Below are 27,703 nucleotides of genomic sequence, written 5' to 3' on the forward strand. Positions count from 1 at the left end.
CCACAATTTTTTTTTTTTAACTGTGAAAACTCAACCAAAAAACAAACATGTTTTACAGTACCAGTGAATGAGATCTTAGTTAATCCCATCCACACATTGCAGAAAAATGTGTTTCTACCGTGGTTTCTCCTGCAGTGCTTTTTCGCTGTAGCCTGCTATATGGGGCCTTAGCCTAAGAGTCACATTTCTACCAGAATATGTTTTTGCTTCAAAAAACATAAAAATATTAGAAAAAAGAAAATTATAGATGACTTTTACTCACTGTAAATCTTTTTTTCTTTTCTCGATGCTCATCATGGCTGGGAATGCGCACACTAGGACAGTTTAGTTTCAGATCCATTGTTTGCAGCCTTGTAGCAAACCTTTACGCTTTGTCGGTTACTTAAATATATATGTTTTAGAAGTAATAAAAGGGTTGGTATTTAAGGTGCCATTCTGTCCATCTTGAAAACTGTAGGAGAAAGAAAAATAAACAGTGGTTACTTATCTGCTAGTGCTCAAGGACAACATTTAACCCTTGTTTGCCCTGTAAGGCTGGTCTTACACGGCCATAATGATTTTACGGTCCGCAAGTTGCTGATCAGCAACATAGACTCCACAGACGCTCGTGAACTGCCACACTCGCCCATAGAGTGCTATGGGCGAGTCCGTGCAGTGCCGTGAATTCATGGCCATTACGGACCTGCTCTATAAATTGCGGACTTCGATTGTGGCCCGGCACACCACGGATAAACTATCCGGTGGTGTAAGAGGCCGCACTGAATATAATATGTTCGCAAATGGTCCGCAATTGAAAACCCTCAATTGCAGACCATTTGAGAACTTACATTACGGCCATGTAAGACCAACCTAAGAGCTCTACAAAGGGCTTGAATCACTTGACTAATATGTCTAATAATGGAATTCTAAATACTGAAATGTTTGCATTACTTTTTCACTGTACACTCTTCTTCTTGCTATTGTGCCAAAGAGGTAAGCGTGGACTCCCTTTACATATTGACAAACACAATGATATCTTGGTAATGGAGGCATCAATTCTCAAGGGGAAAACACTGTTTGTTTCAGATGACCCTAACCTATCTGCAAGCATGGATATGCTGGATTCTTATGAGAGACTCCCTTTAACAGCAGCATACTGGTATCTATTCATCAGATAACTGTGAATCCACTGAACTATCCAGGGATTAAGTCTAATCCCCAATAATTTATCAACCGTTTATGTGGCTCTATGTCATGTGCCTTGCTGAAATCCAGTAGGCTGCATCCACAGCACCACCTTTGTGACATAGTCAAAAAGATAAGTTTGACATGATCTTCCCTCGCTAGAGTCATTCTGTTTTGGATCCAAAAAGTTGCTGTTTTAAGGTGATCATCTTTTTCAGGAGGGTTTCCATTATTGTTATTACCACTGACATCAAACTAACTGGTCTTTAGTTTCCAGCTCCTGCTCTGTTGCCCTTCATGTGGATGGATACAACATTGGTCATTCTTCAATCTCCAGGAACATTACTTGTTAGGAGGATTAGACACATCTGTTACAGGAGCAGAAATTGCTGACCGGAGAGAGTTCTTTAAGGGCTATGGGGTGTTCACCATCTGGACCCATCACGTTGTTTGACTTGAAACATGGCAACTCACCCATGACATCCGCTATTACAAATACTGGGGCTGAGCCCTTACAACTAATGGAAATGCCATACCCATACATGTTACAATTCTGAAAGAGTCTTCGGAAAATACTAAACAAAAGTAACTATTCAATGGTCAGCGAATATCTTATCCCCATTAATATAGTTATTTTCCCCACTTCTAATCTTAGTAACCCAAACCTTTCCTTCTTTCTGTCATTAATATTATTCTTCTTAATAGGCCATTTTTTTCCTTTGATATTTTTGCAGCATTAATAATATGTTTTTCCCCTTCAGCGTAACTATACCCAGCTCTCTATCAGCCACATGTCTGGCTTCTTTATGCTTCTTAAAAGCAGCCTTAATTTATTTTACCCTATTACTTCTCTGGTAAACAGTGTTACCACCACAATAACTGTCCTATACAACACTAGTCCTTAAATCCTTAAGTGGGAGCATAATTTGGACAGTTTCTTGTCCCCCATCCCCCTCAAGAGAAGGATGCAGGCACCGCAGGGGTCATATCCAGCATATGGACATTCAGACACCGCACAAATGTGAAGACTGGAAGTGTTAAAAGCTTGCATCCTCCAGTCTCCACAGGGGGTCATTAAGAGTGACTGACATTCAGCCAGGGTGAAAAGAAGCAATGCTTATAACAGTACTCAAGGAGGGAAAAAATAAAAATAAAAAACCTCAAAAAAACATTAACTCCAACAGAAATGTAACTGGAGGAGAGACATTGTCACATTCCTCAACCAGTCTGTTATAATGCTAAATTTGCCCTGGAGGTCTTTATACCACAACTCCTTCATTCCCTCCTTTGTCTCCAAACAAATCCAGAGATTCTTCTACCTAGGTTGTCTTTCCGGTACAGTAAGCATTGCTATCTCCCAATCATTACAATCCTTCAACCACATCTGAATTATTGGAACCAGATCCAAATTATACCTAGATGCGATCACCATTTGCTCAGACTTTGTTTAAAACGACATGAACATTTGTACACATTGTATGAACATTACTCTTACATCCTCTATTATTCATAACAACCAGGTCCCAACCACATTTCCATCAACCTGTTTCTTCCTAACCTTCAGATTTACACCACTGCCTTAACCACATATTAGACTCAGAGATACCATCTGCCTTGTCTTTCTGATTACAAACCTGTAAAAAAGCCACTGAACCTGTTATTTTACCATGCTCCTGCCTCAAATTATGGAATTCCCTTTGTATAAAAAGCAATTCATTACAGGACAAATCATTGGTGCCAAAATGCATCTTGTCCTACTGACTGTGGCAATAGAGAGACATCTTAGCTCTTACAACTTGCAGGCTCCTAACTCAACCCCTCTAATAGTTGAGTCCCCAACAAGATACCATTTCTTTTGATTGGTTTGGCCACTCTGTACCTCAAGACAATTTTTCCCTTCAAAGTCATCCTGCATCTGGCAAGCCATGTTTTTGTTTTTATACCAGAGACTGCATCCCTTTATACATTAGGAAGTACAACATTCAATTTTTTATAAGGGTAGACCAAAAATTTGCAATCTCCCATGACCAACAGTTGCCAACTCTGCCCTTTTCCTCTGAGGTCTTTGAGGTATAGATTGTTATCTGCTGGGCTGCTTCACATAACTCACAGCCTGAGAAAACCTCTTAACCTCAGACTGAAGAGTATAAATATATACCTTAGTCTACAAAAGTCACAAATAAATCTGACTACTGCATACAAATCAGACAACATTCCAGTTTCCAGTGTGGCGTAGACTCCATTTCCTATTGTTCCACAGCCGGACTTCTGCTCTGACTCCATACATGGCTGACAGTCATGGTCAGTCATAAGTAAAAATCTTCAAATTAATTAAAAAGCTAATAATTCCAATTAAAGTAAATATACAAAGTATAAATCGAATTGATTATATCATAAATTGTATAATAAGATTCAAAATAAGAAAACATTTTGAAGCTGGTAACTTTTTTCTGACCACCTAAAATTGGTCCAGACTCCATTTTTACAGCTAATTTTCAAAGCATTCTATGATTAACAACAGACAATTGTTGCCTTGCACTAAATAAGACATCCTTAGTAAAAGTAGTACTCACCAAAAACAAAAAAATCCTGTTTTGAAATCATTGCAGTTTTTATGTTGGAATGCTCTCACCAGAAGCAAAGTCAGCACAGTGCAGTATAGAGCGCTCCTGCCTGCCTTTATGTGCAGGTATATCTTAGTTAAGTTAATGAACTAGTGCTAGGTGTATTCATATGTTAATGAACCATACAAGGGCTGGAATTAACACCCTACACCGTACAGGAACTATTCAGAAAATACCAACAATCAGAATCCAACCCCTAGCAGTAATGGAAACCAAATTAAACTCTAGCCTAAAGTCATTTCGTAGGAGTGGCTAGTGGGGGGTCATTTAGTAGGTGGGGGGTAGTGGAGTATAAAGCAAAATATAGTAAAAAACAAACAAAAAAACAACAAAACCAAAACAAAAAACACTAACTTACCTTCTCCAGGTACACACTTGTGTCGCAACTCACACGCTACAAGCAAACTCTGCAGAGTATCTTTAGCCTCTTTAGCCTTTTTTTTAAGTAAGCAGCAGGGAACACATTCAGAAACCTATGGTCTACCTGCAAAGAGTCAACAAATGTGCAGCTCACCAGGACTCATTAGTAATGTATACATAAGGGTTTATGTATTAACACTGCCCTTTGCTCTAACCAACTGCCCCGAAAGTAAATATCTGACAATTTGAGTCTTAGTGTCACATATGTTGCTATGATAAGTATAGCTTAGACTCACAAAATCTAGTGTAGGCAATAACGCTAATGGGAATGTGGAAATAGAAAATCAAGTTTTTGGAAATCAACAGATTTTTGTACATTTTTTGCTGTTGCTTTTTCTACATTTTGATGTTGTTTTCCAAATTTAACAAGATCCTGAAATCTTTCAGTATTTGCAACACTAGGTTTACAATAGACTGGCACTTCCTGTTGTACAATGGTCACCTCTTAGATGCATCACATTAGGATTACAATCAAACGTATCATCTTTATCACACTATGTTCACAGTTGAATCAATTTCCTTTCTTCCATTCCATCCCAGGGAGAGAAAAAAAAGTTTATCTAATGACACATCATTGACTATAATAGGATCCATTAACAGACATTGCCATCAAGAAGTTGGGCTTGCAGGACTTTTGCCCAGGATTTTTGGTGGACACTGTGAAGGAGACTGTCCAAAAGAAAACCTTTGTTTCCCATACCAACCAATTACATGATGCCATGGAGGTTTGCTCCATGGCATCACAGTGGCTCAGTGGTTAACACTAAAGCCTTGCAATGTAGGAGCTCTGGGTTCAAATCCTAACAAAGACAACATCTGAAAGCAGTTTGTGTGTTCTCCCTACTTTGCATAGGTTTCCTCCCACACTTCAAAGACATACTGATGAGGAAAAACCAAAACAAAACAACAAAAAAAAAACAGTACACACAACAAAGCAGCAGTTCAGGCAAGATGGCTGCCCTTATTATTTACCTAAAACTGAATAACCACACATCCATTACAAAATATCTGAAAATAAAGGCAGATTTTAACAATCTGTTTTCGATGTATAAAGATATATATCTATACTATACACCAGTGGTTCTGGATGCAAAATTGACCAATACAGAATCATGAGGTTGGAAAATAGCTTTTATTGAAAAGAGCTGTCCTGGTGTCAGGTTCTGTTTATTGTAAGCCACCAACATTGCACTCAATGGTAACTTGTTCTTCAAAGCTACCACAAGTAAGCAAAACTATGGCCAACTAATCTGGGGTCAAACTTGTGGTTCTTGATTTTGCTTTCATGATTAGAGATGAGCGAACAGTGTTCTATCGAACTCATGTTCGATCGGATATTAGGCTGTTCGGCATGTTCGAATCGAATCGAACACCGCGTGGTAAAGTGCGCCATTACTCGATTCCCCTCCCACCTTCCCTGGCGCCTTTTTTGCTCCAATAACAGCGCAGGGTAGGTGGGACAGGAACTACGACACCGGTGACGTTGAAAAAAGTAGGCAAAACCCATTGGCTGCCGAAAACATGTGACCTCTAATTTAAAAGAACAGCGCCGCCCAGGTTCGCGTCATTCTGAGCTTGCAATTCACCGAGGACGGAGGTTTCCGTCCAGCTAGCTAGGGCTTAGATTCTGGGTAGGCAGGGACAGGCTAGGATAGGAAGGAGAAGACAACCAACAGCTCTTGTAAGAGCTAAATTCCAGGGAGAAGCTTGTCAGTGTAACGTGGCACTGACGGGCTCAATCGCCGCAACCCAGCTTTCCCAGGATCCTGAATGGAATACACTGTCAGTGTATTCCCGTATACCCGATATATACCCCGATACCCGTTCCAACGGTGTGCCCCCCCACCTTCACCCCAGAAATACCCTGCAAGTCCCCTAGCAATAGAATTGGGGCTATATACACCCACAATTTTTACTACTGGTATACAGTGCCATTGTCTGACTGGGAATTCAAAGAATATATTGGGAATACAAATACCCTCATTTCTTGCTACTGCCATATAGTGCCAGTGTCTGACTGGTAATTCAAAGAATATATTGGGGTCACGTGCACCCACAATTTTTACTACTGGTATACAGTGCCATTGTCTGACTGGGAATTCAAAGAATATATTGGGAATACAAATACCCTCATTTCTTGCTACTGCCATATAGTGCCAGTGTCTGACTGGGAATTCAAAGAATATATTGGGGTTACGTGCACCCACAATTTTTACTACTGGTATACAGTGCCATTGTCTGACTGGGAATTCAAAGAATATATTGGGGTTATAAATACCCTCATTTCTTGCTACTGCCATATAGTGCCAGTTTCTGACTGGTAATTCAAAGAATATATTGGGGTTACGTGCACCCACAATTTTTACTACTGGTATACAGTGCCATTGTCTGACTGGGAATTCAAAGAGTATATTGGGAATACAAATACCCTCATTTCTTGCTACTGCCATATAGTGCCAGTTTCTGACTGGTAATTCAAAGAATATATTGGGGTTACGTGCACCCACAATTTTTACTACTGGTATACAGTGCCATTGTCTGACTGGGAATTCAAAGAATATATTGGGGTTATAAATACCCTCATTTCTTGCTACTGCCATATAGTGCCAGTTTCTGACTGGTAATTCAAAGAATATATTGGGGTTACGTGCACCCACAATTTTTACTACTGGTATACAGTGCCATTGTCTGACTGGGAATTCAAAGAGTATATTGGGAATACAAATACCCTCATTTCTTGCTACTGCCATATAGTGCCAGTTTCTGACTGGGAATTCAAAGAATATATTGGGGTTACGTGCACCCACAATTTTTACTACTGGTATACAGTGCCATTGTCTGACTGGGAATTCAAAGAATATATTGGGGTTATAAATACCCTCATTTCTTGCTACTGCCATATAGTGCCAGTTTCTGACTGGTAATTCAAAGAATATATTGGGGTTACGTGCACCCACAATTTTTACTACTGGTATACAGTGCCATTGTCTGACTGGGAATTCAAAGAGTATATTGGGAATACAAATACCCTCATTTCTTGCTACTGCCATATAGTGCCAGTTTCTGACTGGTAATTCAAAGAATATATTGGGGTTACGTGCACCCACAATTTTTACTACTGGTATACAGTGCCATTGTCTGACTGGGAATTCAAAGAATATATTGGGGTTATAAATACCCTCATTTCTTGCTACTGCCATATAGTGCCAGTGTCTGACTGGGAATTCAAAGAATATATTGGGGTTACGTGCACCCACAATTTTTACTACTGGTATACAGTGCCAATTTCTAACTAGGAATTCAAAATGCGCAAGGCTCCCGGAAAGGGACGTGGACGAGGCCGTGGGCGAGGTCGGGGGAATGGTTCTGGGGAGCAAGGTAGCAGTGAAGCCACAGGGCGTCCCGTGCCTACTCCTGTGGGGCAGCAAGCATTGCGCCACTCCACAGTGCCAGGGTTGCTTGCCACATTAACTAAACTGCAGGGTACAAACCTTAGTAGGCCCGAGAACCAGGAACAGGTCTTGCAATGGCTGTCAGAGAACGCTTACAGCACATTGTCCAGCAGCCAGTCAGACTCTGCCTCCTCTCCTCCTATTACCCAACAGTCTTGTCTTCCTTCCTCCCAAAATTCCGAAGCTTTACAGAACAATAACCCAAACTGTCCCTGCTCCCCAGAGCTGTTCTCCGCTCCTTTCATTGTCCCTCAACCTGCCTCTCCACGTCACGATTCCACGAACCTAACAGAGGAGCATCTGTGTCCAGATGCTCAAACACTAGAGTCTCCTCCATCTCCGTTCGATTTGGTGGTGGATGACCAGCAACCCACCCTCATCGACGATGATGTGACGCAGTTGCCGTCAGGGCATCCAGTTGACCGGCGCATTGTGCGGGAGGAGGAGATGAGACAGGAGTTGGAAGAGGAAGTGGTGGATGATGAGGACACTGACCCGACCTGGACAGGGGGGATGTCAAGCGGGGAAAGTAGTGTGGATGTTGAGGCAGGTGCAGCACCAAAAAGGGTAGCTAGAGGCAGAGGCAGAGGTCAGCAGCTTAGGCGAAGCCAGGCCACACCCGGAATCTCCCAAGATGTTCCAGTTCGTACCCAGCCCCGAAAAACTCCCACCTCGAGGGCACGTTTCTCGAAGGTGTGGAGTTTTTTCAAGGAATGTGCCGAGGACAGATATAGTGTTGTCTGCACAATTTGCCTCTCGAAATTGATTAGGGGCTCTGAGAAGAGCAACCTGTCCACCACTTCAATGCGCCGTCATTTGGAATCCAAGCACTGGAATCAGTGGCAGGCAGCAACGGCAGGACAAAGGCCGCCTGCCGTTCACGCCACTGCCACTGCCTCTGCCACTGCCTCTGCCTCTGCCACTGCCACTGCTGACTGTGCTGGCGATGCACTCCAGAGGACGAGCCAGGACACCACTTCATCTGCCTCCGCCACTTTGTTGACTTCTACCTCATCCTCCCCTGGTCCTGTCTTATCTCCTTCTCCTGCACCATCAAAGGCACCATCAGGCGTTTCTTTACAACAACCCACCATCTCTCAGACATTGGAGCGGCGGCAGAAATACACTGCTAACCACCCACACGCGCAAGCCTTGAACGCCAACATCGCTAAACTGCTGGCCCAGGAGATGTTGGCGTTCCGGCTTGTTGAAACTCCCGCCTTCCTGGACCTGATGGCAACTGCGGCACCTCGCTATGCCGTCCCTAGCCGTCACTACTTCTCCCGGTGTGCCGTCCCCGCCTTGCACCAGCACGTGTCACTCAACATCAGGCGGGCCCTTAGTTCCGCGCTTTGCACAAAGGTCCACTTGACCACCGACGCGTGGACAAGTGCATGCGGACAGGGACGCTACATTTCACTGACGGCACACTGGGTGAATGTAGTTGAGGCTGGGACTGCTTCCCAAACTGGCCCGGTGTACCTCGTCTCCCCGCCTAACATTCCTGGCAGGGACACGAGAAGAACACCCCCCTCCTCCTCCTCCTCTACCGCCTCCTCCTCCGCCACCGCCTCCTCCTCCGCTGTTAGATTGACCCCAGCTACGAGTTGGAAACGTTGCAGCACTGGCGTTGGTAGACGTCAGCAGGCTGTGCTGAAGCTGATCAGCTTGGGGGACAGACAGCACACTGCCTCCGAGGTGAGGGATGCCCTCCTCGATGAGACGGCAATATGGTTTGAGCCGCTGCACCTGGGCCCAGGCATGGTCGTTTGTGATAACGGCCGGAACCTGGTAGCAGCTCTGGAGCTTGCCGGACTCCAACATGTTCCATGCCTGGCCCACGTCTTCAACCTAGTGGTGCAACGTTTCCTAAAGAGCTACCCCAATGTTCCAGAGCTACTGGTGAAAGTGCGGCGCATGTGCGCCCACTTTCGCAAGTCGACAGTAGCCGCTGCTAGCTTAAAATCTCTCCAGCAACGCCTGCATGTGCCACAACACCGGCTTTTGTGCGACGTCCCCACACGCTGGAACTCAACGTTTCAGATGTTGAATAGAGTGGTTGAGCAGCAGAGACCTTTGATGGAATACCAGCTACAAAACCCTAGGGTGCCACAAAGTCAGCTGCCTCAGTTTCACATCCATGAGTGGCCATGGATGAGAGACCTTTGTGACATCCTACGGGTCTTTGAGGAGTCCACAAGGAGGGTGAGCTCTGAGGATGCGATGGTGAGCCTTACAATCCCGCTCTTGTGTGTTCTGAGAGAATCCCTGATTGACATCAGGGATAACTCAGATCACACAGAGGAGTTAGGGATAGCATCCGATCCGTCACAGCTGGAGAGTAGGTCCACACATCTGTCCGCTTCACTGCGTTTAATGGAGGAGGAGGAGGAGGAGGAGGAGGAGGAAGAAGAGTTGTCCGATGATGTGATGGTGATACAGGAGGCTTCCGGGCAACTTCGAATCGTCCCATTGTTGCAGCGCGGATGGGTAGACATGGAGGATGAGGAGGAAATGGAGATTGAACTTTCCGGTGGGGCCAGAGGAGTCATGCCAACTAACACTGTGGCAGACATGGCTGAGTTCATGTTGGGGTGCTTTACAACCGACAAGCGTATTGTCAAAATCATGGAGGACAACCAGTACTGGATCTTTGCTATCCTTGACCCCCGGTATAAAAACAACATCTCGTCTTTTATTCCGGTAGAGGGGAGGGCCAATCGCATCAATGCTTGCCACAGGCAATTGGTGCAGAATATGATGGAGATGTTTCCAGCATGTGACGTTGGCGGCAGGGAGGGCAGTTCCTCCAGTAGGCAACCAAGTTCTCACCGGTCCACACAAACGAGGGGCACACTGTCTAAGGTCTGGGACACCTTGATGGCACCCCCTCGCCAAAGTGCCGCCACGGAGGGTCCTAGTGTCACCAGGCGTGAGAAGTATAGGCGCATGTTGCGGGAATACCTTTCCGACCACAGCCCTGTCCTCTCCGACCCCTCTGCGCCCTACACGTATTGGGTGTCGAAGTTGGACCTGTGGCTTGAACTTGCCCTATATGCCTTGGAGGTGCTGTCCTGTCCTGCCGCCAGCGTCCTATCTGAGAGGGTGTTCAGTGCAGCCGGTGGCATCATCACTGACAAGCGCACCCGTCTGTCAGCTGAGAGTGCCGACCGGCTCACTTTGATAAAAATGAACCACCACTGGATAGAGCCTTCATTTTTGTGCCCACCTGTGTAAAGCACCCCAACATGAAACTCCATGTCTGTACTCAACCTCTCCAATTCCTCCGCATCCTCATACTCATCCACCATAAGCGTTGCACAATTCTGCTAATACTAGGCTCCCTCCAACATGATTTCCCCCAACTCTGCTGGTTAGAGGCTCCCTCCACCCTGATTTCCACCAACTCTGCTGGTTAGAGGCTCCCTCCACCCTGCTTTCCCACAACTCTGCTGGTTAGAGGCTCCTTCCACCATGAATTTGCCCAAACTGGGCTGTTTAGAGGCTCCCTCCACCATGAATTGGTCCAAACTGGGCTGGTTAGAGGCTCCCTCCACCATGAATTGGTCCAAACTGGGCTGGTTAGAGGCTCCCTCCACCATGAATTTGCCCAAACTGGGCTGGTTAGAGGCTCCCTCCACCATTAATTGGTCCAAACTGGGCTGGTTAGAGGCTCCCTCCACCATTAATTGGTCCAAACTGGGCTGGTTAGAGGCTCCCTCCACCATTAATTGGTCCAAACTGGGCTGGTTAGAGGCTCCCTCCACCATGAATTTGCCCAAACTGGGCTGTTTAGAGGCTCCCTCCACCATGAATTTGCCCAAACTGGGCTGGTTAGAGGCTCCCTCCACCATGAATTGGTCCAAACGGGTTTTTAGAGGCTCCCTTCACCATGAATTGGTCCAAACTTGGCTGTTTAGAGGCTCCCTCCACCATGAATTGGTCCAAACTGGGTTTTTTAGAGGCTCCCTCCACCATGAATTTGCCCAAACTGGGCTGTTTAGAGGCTCCCTCCACCATGAATTTGCCCAAACTGGGCTGGTTAGAGGCTCCCTCCACCATGAATTGGTCCAAACTGGGCTGGTTAGAGGCTCCCTCCACCATGAATTGGTCCAAACTGGGGTGGTTAGAGGCTCCCTCCACCATTAATTGGTCCAAACTGGGCTGGTTAGAGGCTCCCTCCACCATTAATTGGTCCAAACTGGGCTGGTTAGAGGCTCCCTCCACCATGAATTGGTCCAAACTGGGTTTTTTAGAGGCTCCCTCCACCATGAATTTGCCCAAACTGGGCTGGTTAGAGGCTCCCTCCACCATGAATTGGTCCAAACTGGGTTTTTTAGAGGCTCCCTCCACCATGAATTTGCCCAAACTGGGCTGTTTAGAGGCTCCCTCCACCATGAATTTGCCCAAACTGGGCTGGTTAGAGGCTCCCTCCACCATGAATTGGTCCAAACGGGTTTTTAGAGGCTCCCTTCACCATGAATTGGTCCAAACTTGGCTGTTTAGAGGCTCCCTCCACCATTAATTGGTCCAAACTGGGCTGGTTAGAGGCTCCCTCCACCATGAATTTCCCAAAACTTGGCTGTTTAGAGGCTCCCTCCACCATTAATTGGTCCAAACTGGGCTGGTTAGAGGCTCCCTCCACCATGAATTGGTCCAAACTGGGGTTTTTAGAGGCTCCCTCCACCATGAATTGGTCCAAACTTGGCTGTTTAGAGGCTCCCTCCACCATGAATTGGTCCAAACTGGGGTGGTTAGAGGCTCCCTCCACCATTAATTGGTCCAAACTGGGCTGGTTAGAGGCTCCCTCCACCATTAATTGGTCCAAACTGGGCTGGTTAGAGGCTCCCTCCACCATGAATTTGCCCAAACTGGGCTGTTTAGAGGCTCCCTCCACCATGAATTTGCCCAAACTGGGCTGGTTAGAGGCTCCCTCCACCATGAATTGGTCCAAACGGGTTTTTAGAGGCTCCCTTCACCATGAATTGGTCCAAACTTGGCTGTTTAGAGGCTCCCTCCACCATGAATTGGTCCAAACTGGGGTGGTTAGAGGCTCCCTCCACCATTAATTGGTCCAAACTGGGCTGGTTAGAGGCTCCCTCCACCATTAATTGGTCCAAACTGGGCTGGTTAGAGGCTCCCTCCACCATGAATTGGTCCAAACTGGGGTTTTTAGAGGCTCCCTCCACCATGAATTGGTCCAAACTTGGCTGTTTAGAGGCTCCCTCCACCATGAATTTGCCCAAACTGGGCTGGTTAGAGGCTCCCTCCACCATGAATTGGTCCAAACGGGTTTTTAGAGGCTCCCTTCACCATGAATTGGTCCAAACTTGGCTGTTTAGAGGCTCCCTCCACCATGAATTGGTCCAAACTGGGGTGGTTAGAGGCTCCCTCCACCATTAATTGGTCCAAACTGGGCTGGTTAGAGGCTCCCTCCACCATTAATTGGTCCAAACTGGGCTGGTTAGAGGCTCCCTCCACCATGAATTGGTCCAAACTGGGGTTTTTAGAGGCTCCCTCCACCATGAATTGGTCCAAACTTGGCTGTTTAGAGGCTCCCTCCACCATTAATTGGTCCAAACTGGGCTGGTTAGAGGCTCCCTCCACCATGAATTGGTCCAAACTGGGTTTTTTAGAGGCTCCCTCCACCATGAATTTGCCCAAACTGGGCTGTTTAGAGGCTCCCTCCACCATGAATTGGTCCAAACTGGGTTTTTTAGAGGCTCCCTCCACCATGAATTGGTCCAAACTGGGCTGGTTAGAGGCTCCCTCCACCATGAATTGGTCCAAACTGGGGTGGTTAGAGGCTCCCTCCACCATTAATTGGTCCAAACTGGGCTGGTTAGAGGCTCCCTCCACCATTAATTGGTCCAAACTGGGCTGGTTAGAGGCTCCCTCCACCATGAATTGGTCCAAACTGGGCTGGTTAGAGGCTCCCTCCACCATTAATTGGTCCAAACTGGGCTGGTTAGAGGCTCCCTCCACCATTAATTGGTCCAAACTGGGCTGGTTAGAGGCTCCCTCCACCATGAATTTGCCCAAACTGGGCTGTTTAGAGGCTCCCTCCACCATGAATTTGCCCAAACTGGGCTGGTTAGAGGCTCCCTCCACCATGAATTGGTCCAAACGGGTTTTTAGAGGCTCCCTTCACCATGAATTGGTCCAAACTTGGCTGTTTAGAGGCTCCCTCCACCATGAATTGGTCCAAACTGGGTTTTTTAGAGGCTCCCTCCACCATGAATTTGCCCAAACTGGGCTGTTTAGAGGCTCCCTCCACCATGAATTTGCCCAAACTGGGCTGGTTAGAGGCTCCCTCCACCATGAATTGGTCCAAACTGGGGTTTTTAGAGGCTCCCTCCACCATGAATTGGTCCAAACTTGGCTGTTTAGAGGCTCCCTCCACCATGAATTGGTCCAAACTGGGGTGGTTAGAGGCTCCCTCCACCATTAATTGGTCCAAACTGGGCTGGTTAGAGGCTCCCTCCACCATTAATTGGTCCAAACTGGGCTGGTTAGAGGCTCCCTCCACCATGAATTGGTCCAAACTGGGTTTTTTAGAGGCTCCCTCCACCATGAATTTGCCCAAACTGGGCTGGTTAGAGGCTCCCTCCACCATGAATTGGTCCAAACTGGGTTTTTTAGAGGCTCCCTCCACCATGAATTTGCCCAAACTGGGCTGTTTAGAGGCTCCCTCCACCATGAATTTGCCCAAACTGGGCTGGTTAGAGGCTCCCTCCACCATGAATTGGTCCAAACGGGTTTTTAGAGGCTCCCTTCACCATGAATTGGTCCAAACTTGGCTGTTTAGAGGCTCCCTCCACCATTAATTGGTCCAAACTGGGCTGGTTAGAGGCTCCCTCCACCATGAATTTCCCAAAACTTGGCTGTTTAGAGGCTCCCTCCACCATTAATTGGTCCAAACTGGGCTGGTTAGAGGCTCCCTCCACCATGAATTGGTCCAAACTGGGGTTTTTAGAGGCTCCCTCCACCATGAATTGGTCCAAACTTGGCTGTTTAGAGGCTCCCTCCACCATGAATTGGTCCAAACTGGGGTGGTTAGAGGCTCCCTCCACCATTAATTGGTCCAAACTGGGCTGGTTAGAGGCTCCCTCCACCATTAATTGGTCCAAACTGGGCTGGTTAGAGGCTCCCTCCACCATGAATTTGCCCAAACTGGGCTGTTTAGAGGCTCCCTCCACCATGAATTTGCCCAAACTGGGCTGGTTAGAGGCTCCCTCCACCATGAATTGGTCCAAACGGGTTTTTAGAGGCTCCCTTCACCATGAATTGGTCCAAACTTGGCTGTTTAGAGGCTCCCTCCACCATGAATTGGTCCAAACTGGGGTGGTTAGAGGCTCCCTCCACCATTAATTGGTCCAAACTGGGCTGGTTAGAGGCTCCCTCCACCATTAATTGGTCCAAACTGGGCTGGTTAGAGGCTCCCTCCACCATGAATTGGTCCAAACTGGGGTTTTTAGAGGCTCCCTCCACCATGAATTGGTCCAAACTTGGCTGTTTAGAGGCTCCCTCCACCATTAATTGGTCCAAACTGGGCTGGTTAGAGGCTCCCTCCACCATGAATTGGTCCAAACTGGGTTTTTTAGAGGCTCCCTCCACCATGAATTTGCCCAAACTGGGCTGTTTAGAGGCTCCCTCCACCATGAATTGGTCCAAACTGGGTTTTTTAGAGGCTCCCTCCACCATGAATTGGTCCAAACTGGGCTGGTTAGAGGCTCCCTCCACCATGAATTGGTCCAAACTGGGGTGGTTAGAGGCTCCCTCCACCATTAATTGGTCCAAACTGGGCTGGTTAGAGGCTCCCTCCACCATTAATTGGTCCAAACTGGGCTGGTTAGAGGCTCCCTCCACCATTAATTGGTCCAAACTGGGCTGGTTAGAGGCTCCCTCCACCATGAATTTGCCCAAACTGGGCTGGTTAGAGGCTCCCTCCACCATTAATTGGTCCAAACTGGGCTGGTTAGAGGCTCCCTCCACCATGAATTGGTCCAAACTGGGTTTTTTAGAGGCTCCCTCCACCATGAATTTGCCCAAACTGGGCTGTTTAGAGGCTCCCTCCACCATGAATTGGTCCAAACTGGGGTGGTTAGAGGCTCCCTCCACCATTAATTGGTCCAAACTGGGCTGGTTAGAGGCTCCCTCCACCATTAATTGGTCCAAACTGGGCTGGTTAGAGGCTCCCTCCACCATGAATTGGTCCAAACTGGGTTTTTTAGAGGCTCCCTCCACCATGAATTTGCCCAAACTGGGCTGGTTAGAGGCTCCCTCCACCATGAATTGGTCCAAACTGGGTTTTTTAGAGGCTCCCTCCACCATGAATTTGCCCAAACTGGGCTGTTTAGAGGCTCCCTCCACCATGAATTTGCCCAAACTGGGCTGGTTAGAGGCTCCCTCCACCATGAATTGGTCCAAACGGGTTTTTAGAGGCTCCCTTCACCATGAATTGGTCCAAACTTGGCTGTTTAGAGGCTCCCTCCACCATTAATTGGTCCAAACTGGGCTGGTTAGAGGCTCCCTCCACCATGAATTGGTCCAAACTGGGGTTTTTAGAGGCTCCCTCCACCATGAATTGGTCCAAACTTGGCTGTTTAGAGGCTCCCTCCACCATGAATTTGCCCAAACTGGGCTGGTTAGAGGCTCCCTCCACCATGAATTGGTCCAAACGGGTTTTTAGAGGCTCCCTTCACCATGAATTGGTCCAAACTTGGCTGTTTAGAGGCTCCCTCCACCATGAATTGGTCCAAACTGGGGTGGTTAGAGGCTCCCTCCACCATTAATTGGTCCAAACTGGGCTGGTTAGAGGCTCCCTCCACCATTAATTGGTCCAAACTGGGCTGGTTAGAGGCTCCCTCCACCATGAATTGGTCCAAACTGGGGTTTTTAGAGGCTCCCTCCACCATGAATTGGTCCAAACTTGGCTGTTTAGAGGCTCCCTCCACCATTAATTGGTCCAAACTGGGCTGGTTAGAGGCTCCCTCCACCATGAATTGGTCCAAACTGGGTTTTTTAGAGGCTCCCTCCACCATGAATTTGCCCAAACTGGGCTGTTTAGAGGCTCCCTCCACCATGAATTGGTCCAAACTGGGTTTTTTAGAGGCTCCCTCCACCATGAATTGGTCCAAACTGGGCTGGTTAGAGGCTCCCTCCACCATGAATTGGTCCAAACTGGGGTGGTTAGAGGCTCCCTCCACCATTAATTGGTCCAAACTGGGCTGGTTAGAGGCTCCCTCCACCATTAATTGGTCCAAACTGGGCTGGTTAGAGGCTCCCTCCACCATGAATTGGTCCAAACTGGGCTGGTTAGAGGCTCCCTCCACCATTAATTGGTCCAAACTGGGCTGGTTAGAGGCTCCCTCCACCATTAATTGGTCCAAACTGGGCTGGTTAGAGGCTCCCTCCACCATGAATTTGCCCAAACTGGGCTGTTTAGAGGCTCCCTCCACCATGAATTTGCCCAAACTGGGCTGGTTAGAGGCTCCCTCCACCATGAATTGGTCCAAACGGGTTTTTAGAGGCTCCCTTCACCATGAATTGGTCCAAACTTGGCTGTTTAGAGGCTCCCTCCACCATGAATTGGTCCAAACTGGGTTTTTTAGAGGCTCCCTCCACCATGAATTTGCCCAAACTGGGCTGTTTAGAGGCTCCCTCCACCATGAATTTGCCCAAACTGGGCTGGTTAGAGGCTCCCTCCACCATGAATTGGTCCAAACTGGGGTTTTTAGAGGCTCCCTCCACCATGAATTGGTCCAAACTTGGCTGTTTAGAGGCTCCCTCCACCATGAATTGGTCCAAACTGGGGTGGTTAGAGGCTCCCTCCACCATTAATTGGTCCAAACTGGGCTGGTTAGAGGCTCCCTCCACCATTAATTGGTCCAAACTGGGCTGGTTAGAGGCTCCCTCCACCATGAATTGGTCCAAACTGGGTTTTTTAGAGGCTCCCTCCACCATGAATTTGCCCAAACTGGGCTGGTTAGAGGCTCCCTCCACCATGAATTGGTCCAAACTGGGTTTTTTAGAGGCTCCCTCCACCATGAATTTGCCCAAACTGGGCTGTTTAGAGGCTCCCTCCACCATGAATTTGCCCAAACTGGGCTGGTTAGAGGCTCCCTCCACCATGAATTGGTCCAAACGGGTTTTTAGAGGCTCCCTTCACCATGAATTGGTCCAAACTTGGCTGTTTAGAGGCTCCCTCCACCATTAATTGGTCCAAACTGGGCTGGTTAGAGGCTCCCTCCACCATGAATTTCCCAAAACTTGGCTGTTTAGAGGCTCCCTCCACCATTAATTGGTCCAAACTGGGCTGGTTAGAGGCTCCCTCCACCATGAATTGGTCCAAACTGGGGTTTTTAGAGGCTCCCTCCACCATGAATTGGTCCAAACTTGGCTGTTTAGAGGCTCCCTCCACCATGAATTGGTCCAAACTGGGGTGGTTAGAGGCTCCCTCCACCATTAATTGGTCCAAACTGGGCTGGTTAGAGGCTCCCTCCACCATTAATTGGTCCAAACTGGGCTGGTTAGAGGCTCCCTCCACCATGAATTTGCCCAAACTGGGCTGTTTAGAGGCTCCCTCCACCATGAATTTGCCCAAACTGGGCTGGTTAGAGGCTCCCTCCACCATGAATTGGTCCAAACGGGTTTTTAGAGGCTCCCTTCACCATGAATTGGTCCAAACTTGGCTGTTTAGAGGCTCCCTCCACCATGAATTGGTCCAAACTGGGGTGGTTAGAGGCTCCCTCCACCATTAATTGGTCCAAACTGGGCTGGTTAGAGGCTCCCTCCACCATTAATTGGTCCAAACTGGGCTGGTTAGAGGCTCCCTCCACCATGAATTGGTCCAAACTGGGGTTTTTAGAGGCTCCCTCCACCATGAATTGGTCCAAACTTGGCTGTTTAGAGGCTCCCTCCACCATTAATTGGTCCAAACTGGGCTGGTTAGAGGCTCCCTCCACCATGAATTGGTCCAAACTGGGTTTTTTAGAGGCTCCCTCCACCATGAATTTGCCCAAACTGGGCTGTTTAGAGGCTCCCTCCACCATGAATTGGTCCAAACTGGGTTTTTTAGAGGCTCCCTCCACCATGAATTCCATGAATTGGTCCAAACTGGGCTGGTTAGAGGCTCCCTCCACCATGAATTGGTCCAAACTGGGGTGGTTAGAGGCTCCCTCCACCATTAATTGGTCCAAACTGGGCTGGTTAGAGGCTCCCTCCACCATTAATTGGTCCAAACTGGGCTGGTTAGAGGCTCCCTCCACCATTAATTGGTCCAAACTGGGCTGGTTAGAGGCTCCCTCCACCATGAATTTGCCCAAACTGGGCTGGTTAGAGGCTCCCTCCACCATTAATTGGTCCAAACTGGGCTGGTTAGAGGCTCCCTCCACCATGAATTGGTCCAAACTGGGTTTTTTAGAGGCTCCCTCCACCATGAATTTGCCCAAACTGGGCTGTTTAGAGGCTCCCTCCACCATGAATTGGTCCAAACTGGGGTGGTTAGAGGCTCCCTCCACCATTAATTGGTCCAAACTGGGCTGGTTAGAGGCTCCCTCCACCATGAATTTGCCCAAACTGGGCTGGTTAGAGGCTCCCTCCACCATGAATTGGTCCAAACTGGGTTTTTTAGAGGCTCCCTCCACCATGAATTTGCCCAAACTGGGCTGGTTAGAGGCTCCCTCCACCATGAATTGGTCCAAACTGGGGTTTTTAGAGGCTCCCTCCACCATGAATTTGCCCAAACTCTGCTGGTTAGAGGCTCCCTCCACCATGAATTTGCCCAAACTCTGCTGGTTAGAGGCTCAATCCACCCTGATTTTCAAAACAAATGTTGGTGCCAACCTCAACTTACTACAAGGGCCAAATTCACTGCTGGTGACAAGCTCTCCTCACTGCAAGTGCCAAATACACATGTTTCAAGGTGTTTTCCTACTGTCAGAGAGGTGGTATTGAGTGTGTAAAGTGTGTAGTTGTTAGGCTGTGATGTTGGGGTAATAGAGGGTCTTTGGTGTGTTAGATGCCCCCAGACATGCTTCCCCTGCTGTCCCAGTGTCATTCCAGAGGTGTTGGCATCATTTCCTGGGGTGTCATAGTGGACTTGGTGACCCTCCAGACACGGATTTGGGTTTCCCCCTTAACGAGTATCTGTTCCCCATAGACTATAATGGGGTTCGAAACCCGTTCGAACACACGAACATTGAGCGGCTGTTCGAATCGAATTTCGAACCTCGAACATTTTAGTGTTCGCTCATCTCTATTCATGATGAATGTTCTAAAAGCTGTCATAACAACCCAAATTTTTTTCTTGCAAAAGACCAGTTACATTGAGAGATCAGCAAAAAACCATAGTAGGACGACCAATCAGCTTAAAGGGATTGCGAATTTGACAAGATGCTGAATAAGGTGAAAGACAGATAGATAGATAGATAGATAGATAGATAGATAGATAGATAGATAGATAGATATTTTATCATAAGGTCATATCCCCTGCGCTCCAGTGTCTACTAACACTGGCACCCACTGTGAAGTTGCCGACGGAAGTCCCGCGCCACATATGTATATTACACACATTTGTAATCCCCATATTTTACAGTGATTTTATACAGGCAGATAATATAGCATGTCAATAAGCTCTCGTTTAGGTTTAATTTTTGGGTGTTAATCATTGGTACTGTATGTGACCACCATTCTTCAGGCTCACATGGTGTTACTATTGTTAGTGATGTGCTGCAACAGCCAATGATTCAATAACATGTGACCAGCAAGCACTTGCTCTTCGGTCGGCTGATCATGGACATGTTTACGCAGGGCATTGATCAGTCTAGGTTTGGTGCCAAAGTCATATGGCCCTTGCAGAAACTTAACCAACAACAAAACTTAGGTGATAAAAAAAAGGATGGAAAATATATGGGAGTATGTATATAAATATGACAAATTACTAAGAATACATATCTATTCAAGAAAAAGTTATTACAGCGAATCAAGTGGTACAAAAAGATACAGACATACAAAAACACAGGATATATATGGAGGAGAAGTAGTGAAATATATATGTTTACACATATGGTTAGTATATTGATGGAGAGTATATCAATAGGGACTCCAAACAATGTCAGAACACCAACAACAACACGCTCATTTTGTGACGTTCCAGCGAGCTGCTGAGATGCCAAAACAATCACAGGCACAGTGCAAGAAACAAGTTCAGTGGCAGGCCAGCTTGAGAGCTGCCAAAATGCCGGAGCGTGCGGATCATCAACGCTAACAACACGCTCATTATATGGCGTTCCAGCGAGCTGCTGAGATACCGCAACAATCATGGGCACAGCACAAGGAACGAGTTCAACAGCAGCCCAGCTTGACAGCTGTAGAAACACCGGAACAGGCGGATCATCAACACCAACAGCATGCTCATTATGTGGCCTCCCAGCGAGCTGCTGAGATGCCGGAACAAAGTGCGGAAGATGTGAGGAACAAGGTCAGCAGCAGGACAGCTTGAGAGCTGCCGAAATGCAGGCAAGCCATCGATGGCAGCAATTTGCTGAATATAGGCGGATCATCGACGTCAACAAACAGCGGACAAAGTCGTGGGCAGAAGCTAGTATATTATATTATACCGGTATTGTGCCAATATACTATAATATAGAACACATGTAAATTATAACGTAATGATATCAACATAACCTAACCAAATGTGTATGGGAAAGAGTTAGGAGACTAGTTAGTAACCATTATATTTTCCTGTAGCCATAGTTGAAAATTAATAAAGCTCCCCACTCCGCATCAGATGTACGTGTAGGAAGAAAAAACGCATCTTGCAGAAACTTAGGTATTATGGTTATATTATTACAAGTAGGATGAAGTCAACAGGTCATGATATTAATGTAAGAATTTAATCCACAATAAACCTCCTTAATCCATATACAGATTATATCTATCTATACATATTTATTTATTTATTTATTTTTTGTGGGGTTTTTTTGTGTTTTTTTTGCTTAATGCAAGAAAAATCGAGCATTGGTCCACAATATTCATCTGAAGTAGCAGACCAAGATACTCACAGCCTGATGTGAATAACTATTAATGACCATCCAAGTGGAAGGTACACAGAATGCCCCTTCTTTAGTTTGTTCCCATTAGTGGTAAACAGGCTGTGTGGATGTGAAAGTGAAAAGGGAATCAAAGCCTAAAACAGGATTTACCCATGCAGAACTAAGTCAGCATTGTGTCACCTACCAGGATAGTTGCTTTATAGCATTTACTTTTAGTTTGTTTTCAATAGTTGGACTTCAGTCTAGTACAGAACTGGATGTATAGTACCAATGTACACAGCAGAGTTACATTGAAAAATGAGGTTTATAATTTGACATTCAGTATTTCTGACTAATCTATTGTGGAATACCCATTTTGCCTGGTGAAATAGTAACATAATTGAAATTGCACCAGTGCATCACAGGCTATAAAGACACTGAAGCAGCAAGGGTTGCAATAGAGTACACTGGCCTGCACGGTCCTGGACTTTACCATTCCATGGCTGCAGGAAGGGGCATTTGATACTTTGATAGTGATGGATCTATCTCCAACTCCACAAAGGGGGTGCACTATTTCACCTTTGGCCTCAACAGGGTTCCACTTTTCTTACACTCTAAAGGGCAACAAAAATAAAATCTCTAGGCAGTTTCAAAGTGGTATATAATATAAGATTAGAAGGGGTTGTTCAGTGGGCAACAATTTTGATAAATGGATTACAAAAAAAAAAAAAAAGGGATACTTGCTTCACCAATCCTTCATTATACAAGTTCCAATACTTATAATGGGCTAAAGAGAAGAGATGCTAAACCCTCCTCACTGATCCCTTGCCGTTCCCTCTCTGGGACTGCACGGGGCCTTCTCTGGTCTCTGCTTCCTGATCGATGCAAATACCGCATAGCCAATCACTGACTGTAGGTGTGACCTACCATGTCTAGAGATAGGCTGACCAATATTTCTTGTGTATCTAGAAGGAAAAGGAATCAGAATCTGTTGGAGAACCCATGCAGTGTCAAAAAGGGAACAACAAGGATCAGTAAGGGAGGCTGCAACTTATATTTTTTGACACAATTATGTGGTGTTTGTACAAATTTTTTGCTCACGGGACAAACCCAGTAGAAGATAAGATAAGCAAAGCGAATCAGCAAGCTACAAATCTTGGTACACACAAAAGCTCTGTAAAATGTTATTTATCATCAAATACATTTCAGCTGCACACAATATGAAATGCAATATAAAATATCAGCGAGCCAAACAATATGCCAATATGGCAGCTCTCTACACCATTGGTAAGTTTCCAAGCAAACCAGTTACATTGTAACCACATGGCAGCCTATAAAAAGTTGGGAACAATTTCCTACAATGTTTACAGGAAAAAAAAAGTTCCTTAATTTTCCATTGGTTACAAAAAAATATATTAGAGATAAAAAAGCAGCAAGATGTTAAAATAAAATAAATTTCCTTTCCCCAAAGTAAATGGCATTGGCTGACTCTACTATACCCACAAGCATGTCTCTGTTTTCAGATTAATGTTGAATAATTTGCAGATTCTTGGCAAAGATACAACACAATTTGTTTTAAAGGGGGTCTTTGTCTTCCAATAAATTAATGCCTGTCTTTGAATGAGGTCCGATGCCATTTAGGCAACAAAGCATAACATAGCTGTCACACTGAGAACAAAAGGGTATTCTAATTTCCCAAAAAATGAAGGAATATTATACATTCTGTGCTCTGAGCACAGCCTCATACAGATCAGCTCATAACTGGTTATGAAAATTAAGACCTCCCTCGTGTACATTTGGAACAGTGGGATCACATGCCGCACATTTACTAGGAAAGAAGTGAATGACATGATTAAGGAAGTCTCCTGACAGAAGCAAACTCTGACAATATACAAAAAGAACAGTGTTCATTTGGTTTCGGTCACTATTCTTGTAGACCATAATTATATAGTATTTTACTTTCTGAACGTGTTTATCAGATGACAGAATTGAAAAGAAAATAGGGTTCATGCCTTAAAGCAGCGAGCCTGTTAACTCTACACCGGCAGGAGACTGCACTGACGAACCTTAAGGCTGAAGCCCTACATTAAGGCCAAGGTCCCACGTGGTGCAAACACCATGATTTGCCGCAGCAGAAACGCCACAGAAGAAAAGTGAATCCCATCCCCACTTTGTGGTAAAAACTGTGCTATGGACATGCAGCAATTTTCCAAAACTGGCGCGGTTTTGGAAATCGCAGCATGTAAATTATACCTACGAAGACACCAGTGGGTTCCCCATAGGTATAATTAGGTTTCCTCTGCGAACTTTCTGTCTAAAGTACTGCAGGTAGAACCGCTATGCATTGCAGTCACGGTTTTTCCCACAGCATTTTTTTGCTGCGTGGGAATTAGCCTCAAACTGCTTTTTTTTGTTGCAGATTTTGCTGCGGATTTTTGTGCCAAAGCCAGGTGTGGATTAAGCAGAAAGGAGAATTATTAAATGTTTTCTTTGTATTCCCCATTCATTTTTTGGCTCACAAAAACTGCAGCAAAATCTGCAGAAAAAAAAAAGCAGTATTTCTGCAGCATCGGGCCTCAGCCTAAAAGGGATTCCCATTAATAATAGTTATTCCCAAGTGATTATAAGAACAGGAGTCAGATTGTTTCCCCGGAAAGTCAATTTCTATGGGCATGTACACCATCACTTCTTTCAAATGGAGTGCTCAGAGAGTGGCATATACTGAGAGTGACATAGACACAGTGGTGCAGGGGAACTGCACCACTGCCCCCCTATCATTTGATTAGGAGCAGAGCTACTTCCTGTAGCGTCCACTGCATATAGTTTCTGGCAGTCAGATCAGTTGAGTGGTGCTGGGTCCATGCGTCAGTCCCCCACCTATGAGATACTGATAACATGTCTCATGGATAGGTCCAGGGTCACTTTAACCATAGGGCCCTTTGGTTGCAGGGGCCCCCTCAGCTGACCCAGATTGAAGGGGACAGTCCCACACTGAAGGAGCTGTCCCACTGTTTCAGGCAGTAGTCAGTGATTTAAACTCTGTGTCCTTAGGACATAGAGTTGAACCCAATAATGGAGCATGAGCTATCAGCCTTAGGCTGATGGTGTCTGCGGCAGGGAAGCGCAATGAGCGCTAAACCCCAGGCTTCATTATAGCCAGAGCCAGGCAGGTCCATTGGAATGAGGTTTGGCGAGTATGCTTTCTTTTTTGTTTTGCAACATTGGTGGTTGAGGGGGCAAAGGAAATTAACTTATGAAAGGGGGAGCACCCATTTTCAAAAAGTTTGCACATTGAAATGGCCCTGGATGGGTCATTAATATCTAGTAAACATGGGATCTTGGACAATCCTTTTAAGGCTAAGGCCCCACGGGACGACCTGAAGCTATAAAGCGCTAGCAGGAAAAACCGCAGCAGGAACACATCGAAATTCTGCCGGCAGCGCTTTAAACACAAGTTTGCGGAATTATTACTTTCTATTACAGTTGTATCTACAGGGAAGCCGCTGGCATTTCCGTAGATATAACCGATATGCTGCGATTTCCAAAACAGTTCCGTTTTGGAAATTGCAACGTGTCCATGCTGTGGTTTTTACCGCAAAGTGGGCATGGGATTTGCAAGAATCCCATCCATTTTCGCACATTGGGGAGTTTCCAGCCCGTGGGGCCCCAGCCTAACATTAGGTGGACCTATTGGGATACAAATTATTTTAGGAAATGACTATTTATGCTAATCAATAAGCTAGTACAAGTGTAGCAAAAGGGAATGCTACGGCTGTTGAGCGGTCTTTATTTCAGTCATCTAACAACATGTTTTTAAGATCTATAATTTCAGAAGATGAAATCTAAAACATCTTGTGTGCAATCAGGTCATCGTACAAAACACAACACTCAAAGGAATCCATTACTATATCTGGGAATACAGCGTGGGTTCTTCACGTTTGCCCAGCATGGAATGAGTGAGGAATGTATTTCTGGCAAACTCTTACACAAGAGAAATGTTTGGCATGATTACATGTTGTTCCGACCCCAGAAATGGTACATTGCATTTTCAGCTCACTATGAAAGTCATGTTTCTGACCTGATGTCAAATTCCACTGAACTCAATGGACGACTTTACAGGAAACATTGTAGGAAGCTCGGGAAGGGACGGATTTCCCTGAAAGCGGACATAGATCTAAGAAAAAAAAAATCTGAAGAGGGAAATAAAATATATAACTAAAATATATCTATTTATTACCATAAGAACTTTACTAGTATATCAGGAACAGTTATTGTAATGTTCTTCTGAGTGTGTAATGTTAGTGCTGTAATGTAATATTATTGTAATGTTCTTACAATGTACGTGTAAGGGCTCGTTCACACGGGGCAAGAGAGAGCGGATTTTGGCGCTGAATCCACGTCATAATCCGTCCCCTCACAATAGAGGTCTATGTAGACCGCTAGCTTACTCTTTCCCATGAGCGGCATGGTGCCTCGCGGCAGCACCTTCCAGACTAGGCCCATTCATTTGAGCCTACTCCGGAGGGGCAAGCCATGACTGTCGGAAGTTGCGACTGTCGTGGTAGGCGCATTTTGGCCCTATTGTGACACAACTTCCCATGTCACTCTAAGGACCAAAATCTGACAATCCGCTCCCCTTGTGAACGGGGCCTCAAGGACTGTGAGCCAGCTATGGTTTTAGCAGTATATATATATATATATATATATATATATATATATAACCAACATACTGTGCAGCATTTTACAAATCAGAGGGTAAACGAACAGACAATATCTGACATTACAATGTGAAAACAAAAACAAAAAAAAAAAAAAAAAAAAGATTTTGGTCACTGAAGGGTATAAGCTAGGGTGCATTCTGCTCCATCAGAGGTCCTGATAGGAGCATTAAACAATAAAACAAATTTAGGCTAAGGTAACATGTAGCAAAGCGCCGCAAAATCTGCTGTAGTACAAACCACAGCGGAAACGCATCTTTTTTTTCACAATGTTTTTCATGGAGATTTTGCAAAGTTCTCCTCTGTGGACTTTCTACCCTTATTATACCTAACCGGAAGCGTTTCCACAGGTATAATTGACATGCTGCTATTTTTAAAAACTAAAAGCTTTTCCGCTGCAGATTTTTTTTTTCCTGCAATGTGTGGATGGGATTTGCCAGAATCCCATCCATTTAGTAGGTAGTGTAAAATGCAGCATTTTCGCAACATGGAGCTCCAGCCTTAATGACGGATAACAATGGATTCCAGGGAGCTTCATTGACTACAGTGAGGTCTGTTAAATATCCCTAATTTTTTCCCTTATTTCTGACAGATTCTGCACTAGATGGACTCTGATGTGAATGTAGCCTTACAAAGGACAGGCAGCCATAGTAATTTTTTTGCAAATACCTTGGTCTTTAAATGTTACGTTAATGGATTGTTGGAAGTTATTAGGGGCACACACAGGAGGAAAGTACCCTATAGCAAAGATTTCCACTATTGTAAGGCCTATGGAAAGCAGATTCCCAGTTCTGCAGTGGCCCTATACCTGTTGTATGCTCTTCTTCTATGGCACATACACCATGGCGTATGGTATAAACTTTGCCTTTGTGCAGTATGAACTTTGGGTAGAAATAAATCTAACATATTTACTTTCACTCCGGTCTCTTTTCAGCTTTCTGTTTTTTGGGGATAAAGTACAAGCTGAACTTTCCCTGCATAGAATAAAGCTGGTTATTCTTTAGCCTTGACAGAACAAAGGTGAATAAGAATGTGTTTCAGTTTCTAATTTAGATATGTAAAGGATAAAAGAAAAGATTAAATAAATTCACTTTTCAAGTGTCAAGTACTTACAGCCCTGAGTTAAAGGGGTATTCCAGGACTAGAATATTGATTGTTATGGTCTCTTCACTCCTTACCAAGCACAGCGCCATGTATAGTGGTCACACTTGATATTGCAGCAGCAGAATAGGCATGTGACCAATGGATATGATGTCACTATTCTGAGAAAAGGAAGTGGAGCTCGATAT

At 45.6% G+C, this 27,703-nt stretch overlaps 1 protein-coding gene across 2 annotated transcripts in view; it reads right to left on the minus strand.

Moving 5' to 3' along the window:
• Nucleotides 1–27,703, minus strand: part of SGK3 (serum/glucocorticoid regulated kinase family member 3) — a 70,749-nt gene that overhangs the window by 33,593 nt on the left and 9,453 nt on the right. Inside the window, exon 2 of one of the 2 annotated variants that reach the window (XM_075270386.1) lies at nucleotides 263–443. In XM_075270386.1, coding sequence (XP_075126487.1) covers nucleotides 263–340 — 78 coding nt within the window. In that variant the 5' untranslated portion in view covers nucleotides 341–443. Of the gene's footprint in view, nucleotides 1–262; nucleotides 452–27,703 lie in introns of both variants that reach the window. The other variant, XM_075270385.1, reaches the window with a different exon arrangement.

The sequence above is a fragment of the Leptodactylus fuscus genome, chromosome 4 (assembly GCF_031893055.1).
Source record: "Leptodactylus fuscus isolate aLepFus1 chromosome 4, aLepFus1.hap2, whole genome shotgun sequence".
Taxonomy (NCBI): Eukaryota; Metazoa; Chordata; class Amphibia; order Anura; family Leptodactylidae; genus Leptodactylus; species Leptodactylus fuscus.